The sequence below is a fragment of the Thamnophis elegans genome, chromosome 3, assembly GCF_009769535.1.
Source record: "Thamnophis elegans isolate rThaEle1 chromosome 3, rThaEle1.pri, whole genome shotgun sequence".
Taxonomy (NCBI): domain Eukaryota; kingdom Metazoa; phylum Chordata; class Lepidosauria; order Squamata; family Colubridae; genus Thamnophis; species Thamnophis elegans.
In genome coordinates, this window is record NC_045543.1 from 76891036 (window position 1) to 76910377 (window position 19342).

The 19342-nt window shown below is 36.7% G+C and overlaps 1 protein-coding gene across 5 annotated transcripts in view; it reads right to left on the reverse strand.

The window, feature by feature from the left end:
• Positions 1 to 19342, reverse strand: part of DOCK8 (dedicator of cytokinesis 8) — a 98225-nt gene that overhangs the window by 13983 nt on the left and 64900 nt on the right. For all 5 annotated transcript variants that reach the window (XM_032212915.1, XM_032212914.1, XM_032212913.1 and 2 more), the window contains 10 exons: positions 18861 to 19016; positions 17486 to 17625; positions 15858 to 16027; positions 12089 to 12234; positions 10245 to 10427; positions 9319 to 9454; positions 6669 to 6756; positions 4652 to 4748; positions 3632 to 3766; positions 686 to 838 (listed from right to left, as the gene is read on the reverse strand). In XM_032212915.1, coding sequence (XP_032068806.1) covers positions 686 to 838; positions 3632 to 3766; positions 4652 to 4748; positions 6669 to 6756; positions 9319 to 9454; positions 10245 to 10427; positions 12089 to 12234; positions 15858 to 16027; positions 17486 to 17625; positions 18861 to 19016 — 1404 coding nt within the window. The remainder of the gene's footprint in view (positions 1 to 685; positions 839 to 3631; positions 3767 to 4651; positions 4749 to 6668; positions 6757 to 9318; positions 9455 to 10244; positions 10428 to 12088; positions 12235 to 15857; positions 16028 to 17485; positions 17626 to 18860; positions 19017 to 19342) is intronic.

Consider the following 19342-nt stretch of genomic DNA (forward strand, 5'->3'; position numbering starts at 1 on the left):
TGCAAAGCAGGTGCACAGATTTTTTCATTAGTAGAAAGTTCCTGTGTATGAGATTTAAAACATTCACAACTTTCTAGTTCTTATACATAGAATTTCTTAGAATTTCCTCTTGAGTGAATGGAACAAAGTCCTTATTTCTGAGACAGTCCTATTGAAAGCAACAACATAATCAATCTTTATGGAAGTTATGTTTGTTTATTTTGCATAATGGTATTTCCTTAAGTTTTTCTAAGTCCAAGATGAATTCCTGTAATGAGGTTGAGATACAATTGAACATTGAAATGTATGATCTTCACAAATCCAATTTATGCTGTTATTTGTTTCTTTCTATTCCAGTTATAGATTTGAAATTAAGTAATCCATGATGGTTTACAAGATTATTTTAAATATGCCATCATTCTAAATTCTGAATTTCAGAATTACAACACTGATTAAAAACATAATTATTAAAAATATGATCTTCATCCTACGCAGTATCAATTTCCCCAAATCCCCCAAAGCATTGCATGGAATACAGAAAATGAATCCCTTTGCAAACAGCGAATAACATTTGGCGAATGGCCATAAAAAAAGAACAAAAGAAGGAGAATTAGATGTTAATTATTCTGTAAAAAGTGAGGGAAGTGGAAACACAAACTGTGCTTTAGACCATGACTAGAAAAAAGAACACCATCTCTATTCTTACACTGATGGAGCTGAAGCTGTATCTCATCAAGAAGTAAAGCGTGGCGCAAGCTTGAACGCGAGTAATGTCAATACTGCTACTGCAGTGCTGCAGGACCTTCTGGCAGAGATCAGCACATTGCTCCACTTCTTCTTCAAAGAGCCACTCTCCAAACTGCAAGAGAAAAGACTGTCAAACTAAACAATATTGGGCTCTTCGATTGGACCAATTAATGACAGGTAATTATAAAAAGAACCATTACATCTCCTTTAAAATCCTCCACTTTTATGACTGCAGAGCTGTAGGCCACAGGGAAGCTGTGGTCACCAGGAAAGGATGTACAGCAATAGTAAAAATAAAATACCCAATCAAAATATTTTATAAGGAAGACAGATTTCCATTATACAGGTAGTCCTTGACTTACAACGGTTCATTTAGTGACCATTCAAAGTTACAATGGCACTGAAAAAAGCAACATTACCATTTTTCATACTTACAATCATTGCAGCTTCCCCATGGACATACAATCAAAATTCAGACGCTTGGCAACTGGCTCATATTTCTGACAATTGCGGTGTCTTGGGGTCACTTTTTGTGACCTTCTGACATGCAAAGTCAATGGGAAAGCCGTTTTACTAACTTAACTGCAGTGACGTACTTAACAAATGTGGCAAGAAAGGTCACAAAATGTGAGCAAAACTCACTTAACGAATATTTTGCTTAGCAACAGAAATGTTGGTCTCAGTTGTGGCCATACATTGAGGACTACCTGTAGTTCTGATGCCTTCAGGAAGTTATTAAAATTTGGAAAATGATTTTAAAATGACATTTCATAAAGACTCATTAAGTTCTTTTATAATAAGGCTATTGCAAGCTACTTTATATGGTATGTCACAAGACAAATATAAATACAGTAAGATACAATAAGATCTACAGAATAAGGAGCAGTCTGCCTATGGAAGTTTTAATAAAGCATATAGAAGACCCCTCTTATGGGCAGTTTAACTGGTTATCCTGCCCGTTGCAGTGGACTGTGTTACATAATCCTTCTGGTTGCTTCCATTTTTATAATTCCATGATTCAGCAGATACCAATCTAGTCTGCCATTCTGTTATCCTTAATGGATAAGCATAGAGCAGGAGAATCACAGTCCTTCTATTGTTTCCTGTTCTTCAGTTGCTAATATATTGAGACATGCTGTTTTTAGTCCTGGAGATAGCATGTAGGCATCCCTGACTAATAAACTTGGTGTATACATTTGCCTCCATCTCTTTGAAAGCCATGTAAGCTGGTGGCCATCATCATTTCTTGCAATGACAAAGTCCACTGTTTAAACTAAATGCAGTATGAAGGGGTGCTTATGGATGTTTACCCTGGATCTCCCAACACTCAGCTTCAATGATTGATTCTGGATCCTTGGGCTATGACAGAGAGAAATATATCATATACATGCATTTCCTTAAACTGAAAACCTCCAAGTGTAAACTGGCTCCATTCCCATGACAACTTTGATTGGACTTTTCTATATCACTTTGGGATTTCTTTTTTGCTTCTTGATCAGAGGTGGGTTTCTGCCAGTAATGGCGGCAGTGGGAGGCTCTGCCCACCCACCCATTGCACATGTGTGTGCATGAGTGAACCAGTATTAAAAAAGATGGAAACCCACCACTGTTCTTGACCTTTATAACTTTCTTATGCAATTAAAATCCATCTGAAGCAGTATTTCTTTGAGTTGCAGCAGAGGGAAATGTGAAAAGGAGAGGAGCAATCAATGAGAGATCAGTTTTTTCCCCCTCTCCTTGAAAAATGTCTGATTGTTCATTAATTAAGACTTAGCATTTAAAAAGCATTACGTGATCTACATTTCTGCTCTTATTTCCATATCCCCCATCTTTTCTGTGGCATACAATATCTTTTAGATCATATTCTTGTAGGTAGGCACTTTCCCCACTAAGTACATATAATAGAATTGGCAATATTTATGCACTGAACAGCAGAGTAAAAATGTTACTGTAAGAATGTGAACAATAAATGATACGTCTCTTATACACCTCAGCTAAACTATAGTTAGAAACCTGTAGAGATTTACATGAAGCCACTTTAGAAAGCATTGTCCCAATTTTTTTCCAATTGCTTGTTTATTTATTGAATACCTATCAAATACAATACCCATTGCATATATATAACTCTAGGCAGCTAAAAATAAAATAAAAACAAGATAAAATAATCAAAAATTTAAAAACAACAGTACAGAGTAGCTGCCAGGAATGTTCACAATATCTCACAATGAGATCAAGAATGAATTGGGCTTACCCATACTCCCAGGGCCCAAGGTTAGATGGCTAATCTCAAGGGAGATGATATTCCAGAGGGTGGGTACTACAGCAGATAAGGGTCTCATGCTTGGTTTCACCAGTTTGAACTCTCCAATGCACCTATTTTTTTTCACTGATTTATTTTCGGTCTTAAAGTTGACAGATCCTTTTCTTCTCTAATTCGAGTCTACAATTTTCTTCTGTACGAGCCGTGGTGGCACAGTAGATTGAATGCAGTACTGCAGGCTAATTCACTGCTCACTCCTGGAGTTCGATTCTCATCAGCTCAAGGTTGACCCAGCCTTCCATTCTTCTGAGGTCAGTAAAATGAGGACCCAGATTGTTGCGGGCAATATGCTAGCTCTGTAAACTGCTTAGAGAGGGCTGTAAAGCACCCTGAAGCGGTATATAAGTTTAAAGGCTCTTGCTATAAAACAAATATATTTTTTTCTACTTGATGTTTCTTCCATACCTTGGAAATTGGAGCTCATCAATTCCACTTAACTATTCATGATGTGTGTGACCTATTCTCTGAAAAAAGCCAAGCTGAGGGCTCTTTCATTCCAATGACAATGTAACATTATGTGGGAATGGAGCTGAGCTTCCAAACAGAGTGAGAAGAATGTGAAGACAAAATAAAGCCAACGCTTACCTTGACAATTAATGCTCGGAGGGTTGCAAAGCAATGGGTCAAATAGGTTGTGCTCTGATCATAGCTCAGAGAATTTATGAAGACCTTCAACACACCTCCAAATATGTTCACCTTGCAATCCATAGCTAATGTTGCCTGTTGAAAGGAAAGGGAGACTTCTTAGGGGATTTATGGCATACAAAATTGATCCAATGTTGTTTATTGTGGCATGACTTGCAATCCTACATACTTTGGGGTTACGTTTATTCATTTAGGAATAAGGCAGAACTGTTAATGACACTTTTTTTCTGTTTTGAAGTTTATTTTATTTCTGTATTTGTTTTATGCTATGATCTCACCTGAAATCTTTTAGATGAGGGACAGTGAAAATAATTTTAAATGGAAAAAGGTATGTAAGACATCTAGTAAACACAGTTTATGCCTCAATATGTTCTCATTCTCTTTTCTCTTTGATGCTATTTATGCTGCTGAGAACAAAATATGAGATTCTATAAACAATTTACATTTCTACCTGTTTTTAATTAAGACAATTCCCTACAGCAATGCCAGTAGTTTTGTGAAGTTTCTAATAATTATAATATATATTGTTGGGCTCCACACAAAACTAGAACAAAAGTTTAAGAATAGGCTGTTTAAGCAATTGGTGCATAATGCAGTTGTGCCTCTTCTTTTCACACTTCAAAGTCTTATTGGACAAATACCACCTAGATTTCAATAATAAAATAAAAACCCAGCCTTTTACCAAAGTGCACTAAAGTTGATTTATTCTAATGTGCTTGAAGTATTATCACAACATCTCAAAATATTAGAACTCATTCTCTACACCACAATGGGTGGGAACTGTAAAACAATTTAGCTTTGTTCCCTAGCATTTCTAGAATAACATTGGTTGTTGAGGCTGTTTCTGTAAAATGTGTTTTAAAGTGCTGTTGTTCAATCCAATGACAAAAAGACTAACTAAATTGTTCTTCATTTCTTTAGCTGTAAGTATTATCTGTCAGCCTTTTTTAAGTGTCTCACCTGGATGATATTCTCTTGCATATCTAAGATGATCAGATTAGCTTCTGTAGCCAAGTTTCCACTAATCAGAGATTCTTGATCAATCTCAGTTTTTGTTCTGTAAGAACAACAAATGTTATTAAACATTCACAAACCAATGAATGCACATTAGAGAAATAACTTCGATGAACATCACAGTTTTAAGTTTGACAAGACTGACTCCCTAAATCATTGTTAGCATATCAGCTTAGAAATTTAAACTACTGTTTGTAAATCACCATAAACTATGCTTTGATGCCACATCTGAACGTCTGTCACGTTTTTTAAAAGGATTTTTTTAGTCAAAATGGCCAGAGTGCCACTAATATGTCTTTCACTGTTCTGCCTCAAATATCTCATTAAAAACTTACCATTTTAAACTATCATCTGAAAGTGGCACTTGCCACACTGAGAGTTATAATCCAACTATTATTACATTTCTGTTTGTGATTAAATACCTATAAAAATACAAGTTTTATCTCTTTGTTTAGAGATCGTTTTTAAAAAGGTCCCCTTTTAAGATGTAATATGACTCATCCACCCAGAATCATCTTATAGGGGAGATAGATGGCATAGAAATGTAATAAATAGACAAATAAAATAAATGTATAGCAATCACATAGAAAGTAACTTTCACCTGCATGGACCAAATGACTAAAACAATGAGGTTTTTTTTTTCATTTTTCACTAGATTACAACCCCAGTTTTACAGACAGGGAGTAGTAGTAAAATTTATAAAAGGAATGGAAGCCACTTTGAAATTAGTATTTCAAACTTTGATGAAGAGCACGTAATCTTGCAACCCAAAGACTACAAATCAGAGTTAACATATCTTTATCATGTTCTAAATGTAAACTGACATACAGAAATGCTTTTTACAAAATTAGTAAAAATAAAAAATATTTTTTTAAAGTTCCAGCAATGAAACAAGTAAGCAATTTAGTCTAGTAACTTAATGCAAGATATTATACACAAAGAATTGGCTGTAAATATTTATAATAAAAATAATAATACATATATGATGCTAATACGTATTTATGGAACTGTGTGGACACAGACTAAGTGAGAATATACTGCAGAGCTCCTATTTGTTTGTCAGTTTTTGGCTTCCAATGCATATGAATGAGAGTGTGGGTTTCTCCTTAGCTATAATGTTTATTGCTACAAATGCATATGCCTGGCAAGCACAATTGCGACCTAAAATGAAAACCCAGCCCAAAATGATTTTTACAAAACACCAAGTCACTAATGTTATAGTTCCAAGGAATGGTTTAAATTACTTTATCTGTGCAATGAACCACTGAGCTTCATAACTTGCTATATACAGTAAGATAATTCAAATTAATCTGAAGTCAAATACATTTTGACTTTCACTCCTTTTATAATAAGATAGTCCTTATTAGGACAGACGTATCACAGTGCATTCTGCAAGCCGTCACTGTTAAAATAAAGAAAATAATGTGGCTTCAATGACTATTTTACTTGGTTTATTGTTTTATACTAAAGATTCTAAACTGGGAGGAGAAATGCCTTCCTTTTCCTCAGCTGTAAGAGCTTGGGAGAAAAACTCCATAATATAGTTAGTCTTTGTTGGCAGCTCCAAATCCACGTGAAACTGAAAATGGAGAGAGACCGTGCCATGTTTTCTATTCTATTTGTTCTTGGCTCTTGCAAACTCCAAGAGAAACAAACAAAAATGTGTGTATTTATTTGAACAGGATTCTCTAGTAATTCCCATTTTATTTAGTGTATCACCCAAAGGAATTCTGGTGTGTTTAGAACTACCCTCCTTAAATACAGAGAGCTTTTCCTGCTGGTGACAGGAGAACAAAGGGATTTCAGAAAATTCTCTCTATGGAGTTTTACAGAAAGCTACACATGTATCTGTTCAGGATGCTTTGAAGATAGAATTTCCTGCCTTGGAACAGGGAGTGAACCTAGATGGCCCTTGAAAGAAGCATTTCTGGTAAAGGTGATATACATTCATTAAATTACTCACTTATCTTGCATTTCGCTTGGTTGCCGCCACTGTGTCTGCTCTTTTCTCCATCGTAAGTTCTCATTCGACCCTGGGAATCTATCATTCCCTGCAAAGGGCAACATTCACAAATCACACCGAAACTTTGATATCAACATTTCTCAGGCAATAGGAGCTTCTGCAAGAGGCTACATCCACCATGATTGCAGCCAGGAGAAATGTATCTTTTTGCCCGCAGAGGCAGTGAGTAGGTTTGATATGAAATTATTAAAATGTGACAGATGGGAACAATGTGTTCCCAAGACAAAGAAAGCACTGATCACAGATTCAAGACAATTATAAAGCAAACAAAAGACAAGATGTGAAGAAAGGAATGACATTCAGAATCCAGCTGTGAGCGAGGTGCAAGAGTCATTCATGGTCCATCCTCTTAATGAAAAAATAGGTGGAAACAACCTCTGCTGCTGCTTTTCTTCAAACAAGTAGAAAGGTTGCAATAGACACACATAACCCTCACAAATCCTTTGTGAGTAGCTATGACTCTGAATATTATTTCTGCCAGATCGAACCTGCAAGTTACCAGATGAAAACAAGCTGCAGCCTCTTTTGGACAATGACAACAACTATCAATCCAGCAGCTAGCTTGAGTCCATCGTGTATTTTGTACTAAGTAGCCATTCAGAACTAGCTCCTTAAAAACATTACATTATACAACTGAAGGTCAAGAACAAACTGAATAATGACTGAGTTCATTTGTAGATTTAAAGAAGGTGGATAAGAGGCACAAACATCAATCATTTCAACTGATCTAGCATTTACTACCATTTATACCTTATTAAGATTAGTGAGTAATGCTTTTTGATCTTAGAAAGAAATAAAATGCCTGGACAATCCTAGATTAGTAATACAAATTCAGCATTTTCCCTCCAGGGTTCATGAACTTCTACAATGTTACCATTCCTCTTCCCAATTTCTCAAAAGCAGCATGAAAACCATCCACAATCGTTTTTAAATCCAACAACCTAGGAATGCTAATAGTCTGCAAAAACTTTCCTTTCCTCTAAACTGTTGAAGGTCCAACAGTTTTAAAAATACCCTCATCACAAAAGAAAAAGGATTACTTTGACACATCACATCTCCACCATCTACATCCTTAACTTCATGTGATGTACACATTGCACCAACTCCTTTGAAGGGAATTAAAAGGCATTTGGTCATCTTTTCCATTGAAAGATATGAGGCTCAGCAACGGGAAGGCCTCAGCAGGCAACAATTTCTGCAAATTCAAACAATGACCATGGCTGAGCCATGTAGCAAGTAAATGTTTGCAACCACTACTAAAATACAAATTGGCGACACACTTGAACTTAGCCAAATCACAGTGATCTGGAATGCTTTCGAACTGCCACAGATTCCTTGCAGAGAAAATATTTTGGTGTTCAATTTAAAAATGGGAAGTTGGAGAAATTGTACAAAATTACTGTGTTATTAACCCCATTTATCTCCATTCCCTCATCTATTCATATATGTCTGGCTTGCATCCCCTTCACTCTGTGCTTGAAATTCTTGTTTTCTGTAAAGATTTTGTTTTGACCAGGTTGGATGACCCAGAATACAACTCTTGTTTGTATTCTATCTCTGACTGTTCTTAAGGGAGAAGAAAGAAGAGGGGAGAAAGGCCACACAGCTCTTTTTAATTTGCACTATAACAATTTTTAAGAACCACATTCTACTGAACCAATTCACCATGTTCAGATCACTGATACTTTACCTGTTTCAACCTACAATTAAATTAGGTTCATATTGTGTCACCCAACTGGAAAAACAATCCTGATCCCATAAAATGTTATCCTTATACTGTATGTATAATAAACATATACACCGTAGTCTTGCTGTAAGCATAAAAGCAAGCTGGGTGACTTTGGGCAGTCTCACAGGCTTGCTGTTTCTGTAGGGAAAGTAGGAAGAGGCAGCGTAATATGCAGGAGTGCCACCTTTAGTTACAGGTAGTCCTCAACTTACAACCATTCATCTAAAGACAGTTCGAAGTTACAATGGCAACAAAAATGACTTATGACTGTTTTTCACACCAATGACCTTTGCAGCATCCCCATAATCACACGGTCACAATTCAGATACTTGGAAACTGGCTCATGTGTATGACAGTTGCACTATCCCAGGGTCAGGTGATTACCTTTTGTGACCTTCTAACAAGCCCAGTCAAAGGGGAAGTCAGGTTCACTTAACAACCATATTATTAACTTAGCAACTGCAGTGATTCACTTAACAAGAAAAGTCCCAAAATGAAGCAAAACTCACTTAACAACTGTCTCACTAAGCAACAGAAGTTCTGTGCTCAATTGTGGTCATAAGTCACAGACTACCTGCATTCACAATGTAATAAATACAGGGTAATCAATTAATGGATATCTGGTAAATAGCAGCTGCCAACAAGAGTCCTGGTTTTGATTTTGATAGTAATATCCAACAATAACAGCTCGTCTCAAATTCAGTTGCATCTCTGCCAAGTAACATCAAGCACAAATGCTGTTTTGCTTTGAGGCTTTATTTTTGTTCCTTACCGAAAACAGTGGGAGGTGCAGACACCATTTCTTTGCACTTACAATGAGAAAAACAAACAGTCAAAAAACAACAGCAAAGAAATACATACCAGCAAGGAGCTTGCTCCGCTTCACCATTTCACCTCTGGCCCCCTCTCCCCTCAGCAATGCCTCTTCCAGACGAGCTTTGGCATCTCGTGATTTCTTGAGGGCCTGAGTGCTGACTTTGTCTGAGCTTTGCTTGCCCTGTCCAAACAGATGAATAAATTTACATCTCTAGACAAGCAAACATCAGGACATAATAATAACAACAGCCACGTTACTGAAGCCTTTTAAGAGCCCAACTCGGAATTTTGCCCAAGGATGCCGGTAAACATCCATCTGAGAAATAATCTTTTGCAGTGCAGTAACCTTTTGATTTGGACATACTGTATTTTTTGGATTATAAGATGCACCGGAGTATAAGACGCACCAAAATCTCGAAAAGGTAAATTTTAAAAAAAGTTTTTGTCCTCCCCGGTCTCTAGGAGCACTCTGCAGGCCTCCCAAACCTGCTGCACGCCCCGTTTTTTTGTGAAAAACGGGGCATGCAGAGAGTTTGAGAGGCTTGCAAAGTGTTCCTGGGGACCAGGGAGGGCAAAAACGCAACGGTTTGGGAGGCCTGTAGAGTGCTCTCGGGGGCTGGGGAGGGCAAAATCGAACAAAAAATGGTCTGTTTTTTGAAAAAAAATGGGGCGTGCAGAGAGTTTGGAAGGCCTGAAGAGTGCTCCTGGGGGCTTAGGAGGGCCAAAATATACCCAAATTTGTGAAAGATGGGCCTTTTTCTGCTCATTTTTGCCTTGTCCAGTCCCCAGGAGCACTTTGCAGGTCTCCCAAACCCTCTGGGCATCCATTTCTATGAAAAACGGGATGCCAGGGTGGGGTTTTTGGGAGGCCAAAAATGCTGTATTCAGTGTATAAGAGCACCCAGATTTTCACCTCTTTTTTTGGGGGGGTGTGCGTCTTATATTCTGAAAAATATGGTAATTTCTTCTACCTTGTATTCAAAGCCTGAGACACAGATGAAAAGAAGGTCTAAGATCCGGTTCAGCTGTTGAAAGGAAAGATCTGCAATCCATTTCTGAATAAGGTTCTGATCGGCATTTTTCATGATCCACAGGAAGCAGATCAAAAGATGACGGGTTGTCTCAGGACTTAATGTGTTGTATGATTTGTAGGACTAGAAAGAGATGACATGAAAAGATGGTAAAGTAGAAAAAAGAAAATGTATCAGAAGCCTTCCAATATAGCAAATTTTACCGCAGGAACAAAACATTGCAATATCACATCTTCAAATTGTGAGAGCTTCTTACTGTCATCTTAGAATGTTTTTTCTAATTAATAGCCAAGAGCCATTTTTATTAGGTTTTTTAAAAATATTTTTACTAGTTATATTTATATCCTGACTTTCTTCCAGCTCAAGACAGCATACAGAGCACTTCCTCTTCCAATTTTTCCCTACAACAATCATTCTATAAATTAGGCTGCGAAAGAGTGTATTTGATTACATAATGTCCAAAATCTGTGCCTTTCAGCTTCCATGGTTGAAACTGACTGGAACCTGGACCTCCCTGTTGCTAATCCCAATATTTTTACAATCCTAGCTCATTTTCAGTGGTAGTGCAGTGGTTAGAATGCAGTACTGCAGGCTATTTCTGCTGACTGCCGGCTGCCTGCAGTTTAGCAGTTTGATTCTCATCAGCTGAAGGTTGACTCAGCCTTCCATCCTTCCAGTAAAATGAGATAAAATGAGGACCCAGATTGTTGGGGGCAATATGCTGACTAAGCTAAATCACTTAAAGAGGGCTATAAAGCACTGTGAAGTGGCATATAAGTCTAAGTATTATTGGTATTCCTATTATTATTGAGCAAAGAATATCTTTATTTCAGATGGTGAGCAAGGATCCTCCATCCATAGTTTTTTACTCAGCAGAAGCCATCTCTTTATTTGACTGAAGTAAAACTTCAAATGGCCGTCACTAAACGTCTCAATGGAGTGACTTCTGAATTCATGTAGGAAATGAAAACTTTCCAACATGAGGTTATGATAAACGGATAAGGAAAAAGATTTGGATAAATATCCTAGACCCCTGAGATGAAGATACACCTTCTTAAATGGAACTCAATAAGAAACCCTTTCAGATAGGTTTTCTATAGGGCTGATGTCATTTGTCAATTGAAAGCAGCTCTACTTCAAACATCCCGCTACCAGATTAGTTTACACTGCTGCTTTACACAACGGATTAAGTTCATTTGCTTAATCACGTGCAGTTAATCCCCTTAGTCCAGGAGATATGATAGGGTCTTCAAGATAGTTTGAATCACAACATCCATAATCCTTGGCCACAGTTAACACTGGGAGGGATAACTGCAGCTGTAGTTCAAAACGTCTAGAGCAATGGTTCCCAACCTTTTTTTGGCCATGCTCCACCTAAGCAAAAATCCTGATGCCCCACCTGTGACATATAATTCTAACTTTACTCAAAAAGTGAGCTCTACACATGCAGAGGAAGCCTAAAAGGCCATTAACTTGGTTTAAACAAGGTTCAAATTGCCCCATTAAAAATCAAATTGCCCCTCTGTGGGGCGTGGGCCCCACGTTGGGAACCACTGGTCTAGAAGCATTCTGCTGCCCACCCTCATTTTAGGTAGAGAAAGAAGTTTTCCCACTTGGAAAAAATAAAGTATACCTAGAACATATGTAACTACCAATCTAGTGCAAATCAGAGAATGAGAGAAGTTTTGATAGCAGGGCTAATAATAGTAAATAACATTACAAGATAAAATCATAGGAACATTATTCGGGAAGGGACTCCTGTAAATTTCTCTAAAAAGCCTTACCATTGCAAGCGTAGAGGAGCCAGAAGACCGTAAATTAAACTGATTCCCAGCAATAGCCAGAGCAACATTGTGGCTAATCTGGTTTGCTGATTCTTGTTCTTCATCTGGCCATGCAGCACGGCCTTTCCCATTGTGAACATCTGGAACTAAATTGGAAAGAGCAGGTTCTCTGAAAAGGGTTTTTGGCATGGTCCAAAGCATCTTCCATATTTCTCCAGTCAAAGACCTTTTGAATAGTTCATTCTCAGAGGAAGATGTATCAAGAGTGTATCTTGTAACCACTGAAATGCATTTATTTTGTTCTATCTGCTGTGGATTTTGATATTCTGGTCAATGGTCATAGTAAACATAGTATAAATATGTAGCTAAAAACTTCTGAATCTGCAAAACTGAGTTGCAGCACTCCAAATCAATCAGCTGCAGACCTGCTTCTTCCAATCTGTCTGTTTTTCTGACACAAGTGCTAACCCCATGGAAGCAAGAGCAACAGAATATTAAAATATAACCAGGCTGAAAAGCACAGAAATGCCAGGTTAAAGTTCCAAGCAACAATGACATATTTGAAAATACTTCTACATTTCTGAATAATCTGCATCCTGAACAATATTAAATGAGATGGGCAGTGCAGAAATTTAAGGAACAACAAGGCTATTGCATATCAGCTGGAGTGGGATGGCAGCCTGTGAATTCTAGCATAAAGCCTACTTTCCATGTGAAAAAGTCCAGCCCTGAAAACAATGTATCTTATATTATACATTTCTTGTGGATTTTTGAAATTTGTCCAGTCCTTTGATTAGGGTGAACTAGACTTTGTCTACCATGTTTTCCCGAAAATAAGACAGGCTCTAATTTTTTTTTGACCCCCGAAATAAGCACTTGGCCTTATTTTCATGGAGGGCTTATTATTTTTGAGGTGCGACGAGTGTGCTCACCTAATGGCTGCTGCTGTGTTGCAATATTTTCAGGGAGGGCTTATTTTAGCGCATGCGCTCAAAAGCCCGATTGGGCTTATTATCTGGGGAGGACTTATTTTCAGGAAAACAGGGTATTAATATTCCCGCTATTTAAAAGAGTTTTGTGTGCCGTTACATTATGATCCTATGTATGAATGCATCCGATATGCCTCCGGCCTTTATTTTTACAATTCAAGGTAGCTACCTAAGTCTTCCTCTTCCTATTTTCTCCACAATAGCCCCGTGAGGTTTGCTGGGTTGAAAGAGGGTGACTTAAGCAACTTACATGCCTAATGGAAGATTGCAACTCAGAGTCCTGATTTCTACTATAGCATTTTAACCAATCTGTCAGACTGGTTTTCTGTATTTGAACAACAAAACAGAATATTTAGTATAAAACTACCGCTTGTGACTACTCTTTAGAAGGCCAGATCCTGAAGATGAAACTCAAATACTTTGGCCACCTAGTGAGAAGGAAGGATTCACAGGAGAAAAGCCTAATGCTGAGAAAGATTGAGGGCAAAAGAAGAAAGAGACGACAGAGAATGAGGATGGAGTCACTGAAGCAATAGGTGTGATCTTAAATGGACTCCAGAGGATGGTAGAGGACAGGAAGGCCTGGAGGAGCATTGTCCATGGGATCGCGATGGGTAGGACATGACTTCTCAACTAACAACAACAGCTTATGACATCTAAAATTACCTAGTTCTCAGAGCTAGATAACAAAAAGATAGATTTGTTTTCACTCTAGAATTAATTAATTTCTTTACTTGGCAAATTGTACAACAGATAATATATCTCTAGTAATGTTCACAAGTGTTTTAAAACCAAGTCATACTTTATAGCTTATTATGTGACCTTTGTTTTCAGTCTTGTCTATCTGCTTCCTTCTCGTTTTTCTTTTCAGCTCTTCTTTTCTCTCTGACTATAATTGATTAAACCTGCCCCCTCCGTTTGCTCTTTTCCCAATATTTTATGGTGTTCCCTTTGCTTGTCCTGCATTATATGAGCTCAGAGCAGGAACAGCCATGGCATAAATTTCTCCATTCAATCCTGCCTGACACCGAAACAACAGATGGGAGAAAACACAACAAATGCGCTCTCAAAAGCCTCTAGGCATTAAGAAAGCTATTTAGACAGCAGTATACAACACTAAAAAAGTCATTACCCAAGAAAAAGTTGAGAAAACAAAAACAGAGAGATATTTGCTGCATTTATACAAATTGTTGGTGCAAACACCATTACCACTCAAAAGTGTTAAAATTACTGGTTCTTGAAAATATGTAACTGATTGAATCACATCTTTATCACAATTACACAGGAAGAAAGTTGAAAACTGAACACAGATTATATTGTCTGGTGCATGGCCAGTAAGCTAGGAAAGAAATGGAAATTCTCTTGCCTCACAGATAACAAGGGGTTCCCCCCCCTTCTTATTAAAAGTTATTAAAACCAGATCCTTAGAAGATGATCTGTGAGTAAAAATTGTGGGCTCCTGTGCAGTTTTATAAGGATTTTGAAAAGACACATCAGCATTGGAAAATGGCAGGCAGGTGATTTGCACATTTGAACATACTAAGTGTTTTGTAAAAATCAGATCCAAAGTACTGTGTCATCCTAATATCTCTCTCTCACTTTGCTATGGTCACTTAGATTAAACAATTCTTTGTGGAGCTGTTTTTCATGTTTGTTTAGCCGCTACACACCATTCACAAGTCCAATAATGTTGATGAAAAGATATTGGTTCATGACATTGTTACCCATTGTTAATTGAACCATGGTTCACTAAACTAAACTTTCTGGGCTTAAGTAATGATCAATTAACCAGATGAGAAGGTCTGTATAACATGCTAGGTTAAACTATGTTTTAGCTTATTCACAGGAAGTTATGTTGTTTGAGGAACCTAGCAAATCCAATAAGGGCAAAAGTACACATAAGCAACACTGAACATGTCCCATTAAGTTTGTGAAACCTTTTAAAATTTCATACTAATGTCAGTACTTCCAGTTCTACCACCAGATTGGTACAGATGCTGAGAATTTTCATTATTTAAGGAAAGAATTAGCCCATCTTTTGACAGTCCTAAGCAATGTAAGAAGCGTTGGGGATGGAGTGCCATCTACAGGACTCCAAGGGACAGAGAATGAATTACAAAACTCAGAAAAAAAATCTGTCCAGGGAGCTGGGAATATGCTGAGCTGGTTCAGCTGAGGCAAGAGGAATTTTAAGTACTAGGAACATTTTCATTTCAAAATACTAGGAGGATGTTCATTTAGTTTTAAATGCAGAATGGGGCGTGTATGTATGCAAAAGCTGAAATTGCCATTTTTTTCTTTTCTTCCGTTTTCCTGCAACGAGCGGAAATCAGATAACTTTTCTTATCTCCTGCATGAGCTTTGCACCTAAGGAAACACTGTCGCTTGCTTCAGAGAAAAATGCTATGCCCTCATAAAGTTTGCTTGTTTGGGCTTAAGATATTTGTGAATGTTGATTTGCAAGTCACACCTCATGGCAGCATTTTGCATAAAGACAGCTAATAAATTCTGTCCTCACATTTTCCATTATCCCTTAGGTAAATATACTTACCTATCATACCTAAATACCTGTATTTAGGCAAATATATTTTGTGGTGGAAATTCATTACCTTACACTGTAATGACAAATTCCTAAATTTCTGCTCTATTTTGTGAGCATACTGAATTCCACAGAGGTCAGAACAACTCATATCTACCAGATAGTAGGGGAAAACAGTCAACTTTTTATATACCATCTAGAAGACATTAAGTATATCATCATCAACATCATCATCTCTTGCCTGTAAAATCATGTAATTGAGGAAGGGCATCCAGAATTATGCCAACCAGAGGCAGATAAAGTGCAGCAATTTTCACTTTCATTTCTGGCTTCAAACAGGATTTATCCAAGTCATGTGAACTCATCAAGCTGTGGACAGCGCTGACAGCTTTCCTCTGCACCTTGCTTATTCTGCCAAGACAAAAAAAGACAAGGACCCTTTTTAATCAGTTAATCATAGAATAGTCCAAGAAATAACAGGATAAACATAATGCATATGGGAATATTTGAGAGACAAATCAAATATGTCCCCTTTAGGAAAAGAATTTAAGCCATAAATTGCACATGCTTTTTTAAAATTAAAAATACTATTCTCACACTGCTTGAGGAGTAACAAAATATTTGCAAGTTACATTATGCATATGGGAGCATCCTGGCCTAGTAAAATAATATAGACCCAGTTGTTTATCCTTTTGGTATATTGGGATTAGGCTATAACATTAGTCCAAATGTTAGAAGTGGCTGAATTCATACAATATGTTAAAGTAAAATGCTTATTAATTTGCTTTGATATTTAGAGTACAGATAGTCCTTGACTTATAACCATTTCTGTAGTGACTGAAGTTACAATGGCACTGAAAAAACTGACTTACAGCAATTTTTCACACTTATGACAATTGCATCCTCCCAATGGTCACATGATCAAAATTTGGATTCTTGGCAACTGCATATATTTATGACGGGTTCATGTGATCATCTTTTGAGATCTTCTGACAAGCAAACTCAATTGGGAAGTCAGATTCCTTTAATAACTGTGTTACTATTTTAACAGCTGCGGTAATTCACTTAACAATTGTGGCAAGTAAGGGGCAAAACTGATTTAACTGTCTTACTTATCAATGGAAAATTAGGGCTCAATTGTGGTCATAAGTTAAGGACTACCTGTACTGCATGAACCAAACTTATGGAAAAACCTGACTGAACATTGTATGAACATACCCAACTTTGGTCTATCCATTAAATGATTCTCAATTTACATATTTTCTATCATTTAATCATTTCATAGTATTATGGCTTGGCTTAATCCTAAATCCCTAGATAGATGAAGCTGTAAACTTTTCTACAAACCTGCCTATGGGTTTTGATCTTGTCAACACAGCAGTCAATTCACTTTCTGTTTATTTAAACTCTAATACTACTGCGGGACCTAAACTGTTTTGCAACAATTCAGGGTTAACTGCCCTTGACACTGATTTTTATTTATTTTATTTATTTATTAAATTTATATCCCACCTTTATTACTTCATAAGCAACTCAAGGTGGTGAACATACATAATACTCCTTCTTCTTCCTATTTATCCCACAACAACAACCCTATGAGATGGTTGGACTGACAGACAGTGACTGGCCAAGTTCGCCTTGGAGACTTTCATGATGGCTAAGATGGGACTAGAACTCACAGTCTCCTGGTCTCTAGCTTGGTGTCTTAACCAATAGATCAAGCTGCCTGATCCTAGCTATATGAAAAGAAGAACTGAGTGGTTAAAGTATTTCAAGAATACGTGACTGAAACCCAATTCCGTACCCATAATTCACGAGTATTGCTTACACATGCAAACCTCGGGGGGGGGGGGAGAGAATGAGACCTACCCTTCCCCTTCTGCATCCAAGGTAGCGGACAACTCTGTGAAAAGTAACCCTGTGATGAAATGCTGCTGCCGATATTCTGCTGTAAGCTCAAACATGCTGGCAAGTTTTTGATCCTGGAAACTTGAGCAGGAACTTGAATTCTATAATAAATGAAAGTAAGTGGCAAATGGTAGGCTTATATTGAAATCCAAAGCATAGATTTAATGACACAGCATTGTTAATTGCATTTAAATAATAATAATAGAATGACTTGACATAAAGTTTTCTTAAATATCACTGCTTTATAACAAAACAAAATCTCCTTAATTTCATCTCTAAAGCATTTTATATGAAAATTGAATTAAAAATCATTTATTAAATCAAAGGAAGAATTATATATATATATATATATATATATATATATATATATATATATATATATATATATATATATATATATATATATATATGTCAGCTTTTGTAGATTTTCATGGGTGTAGGTATGCTGATCTTGTTGTATTCGGGTCTTTTCCCGTGGAAGATTTTAATCTTACATACAAGACCTGTGTGTGTTTGTGTGTGAAGAAAAATTCAGAAAATTAATGGAATGAATTTATACCTGTATATACACAAGTAAGGCAAAAACTGATCATCATATACAGATGTGCTCTTAGTTGGCAAAGGTTCAACTGATAATATTAAATCATGCCAAAGAAGGAGAAATTGCTGTTGACTTCAGCCACTTTGTAGGTTATTCCTGAACGTATAAGGGTATGAATATGTTTGTGCACAAACACCTTCAGTTGAATATATAATAAAGTTTTTTTTAACTTAACAGACAGAACTGATTGGATCGGATTCCTTTTCCATTCTTATATGGCAGAAGATTGATTTGAATAGCTACCTTCTCAGACAGACTAGATTCTGCTTTTTAAAAAAAATTGGAATCAAGTTCTCCAATTCCTCCTAATAGATATCGTCCTAGAAAACATTAGTGCTTACAAATAACTCAAGATGCCCTTTCTCTGTGTATACTGAATGTATATGAGAAGAAAGGAATTGTGGTTTGTGGATTTATTCCTGTGTTCTGCATGTTTAATGGAATAAATGTATACACAATTGCATTCAAGCATACATGCATTCATTTATTACTGAATATGACAAAATTAAGAGGTGATGCCAGCAAACTTTCCCATCTATACAGATGTATGGAGCAAAGGATGACAATGGGGAAAATCAAAGGATAATGATTTATGTCATTATGACATAAAATATTAATGTATAATCAATGAGAAGAAATATGAAGACCTGAACATCGATATATTCTGCATCTGCTAAAGAAGGTACTCCCAATATTATTAAATTGTATTTTTATTTAAAAAAATAGGGTAAGTACCTGGGATGATATAGAAGGAGAGGGTGATGTTGGAGCACATCCTGAAGTCAGAAAGAAGAAATTCAAATTGAGGTAATGTTCATGACTGCAGAGAATTTGTAGGAACTCCAGCCTCATGGACAACAACACTGGGATATTACTCATTTTATTTGACAGCTAGAAAGGAATAATTGCAAAGAAAAGCATGATGAATATTTCCATAAAGAGAGAAATACTTTGATCTTGAAATAGATCAATAAAAATAATAAATAAGCAATACACATTTTCAACTGTTCCATTTAATACTTGCATCATATTAAGTTTACACCTATTAGACCTTTCTCCTAGTAACAACATTTAATAAAATGGATTGTTTTCTGTTAATGTCATAATTCTCATTACAAAGTAATTCTGTAATATACTTCCTTCATCTGTGCAATTTAAAAATATTGTGTTTTCAATACATGGCAATTGTTACTAGCAATATCTTAGTACAATTGAAT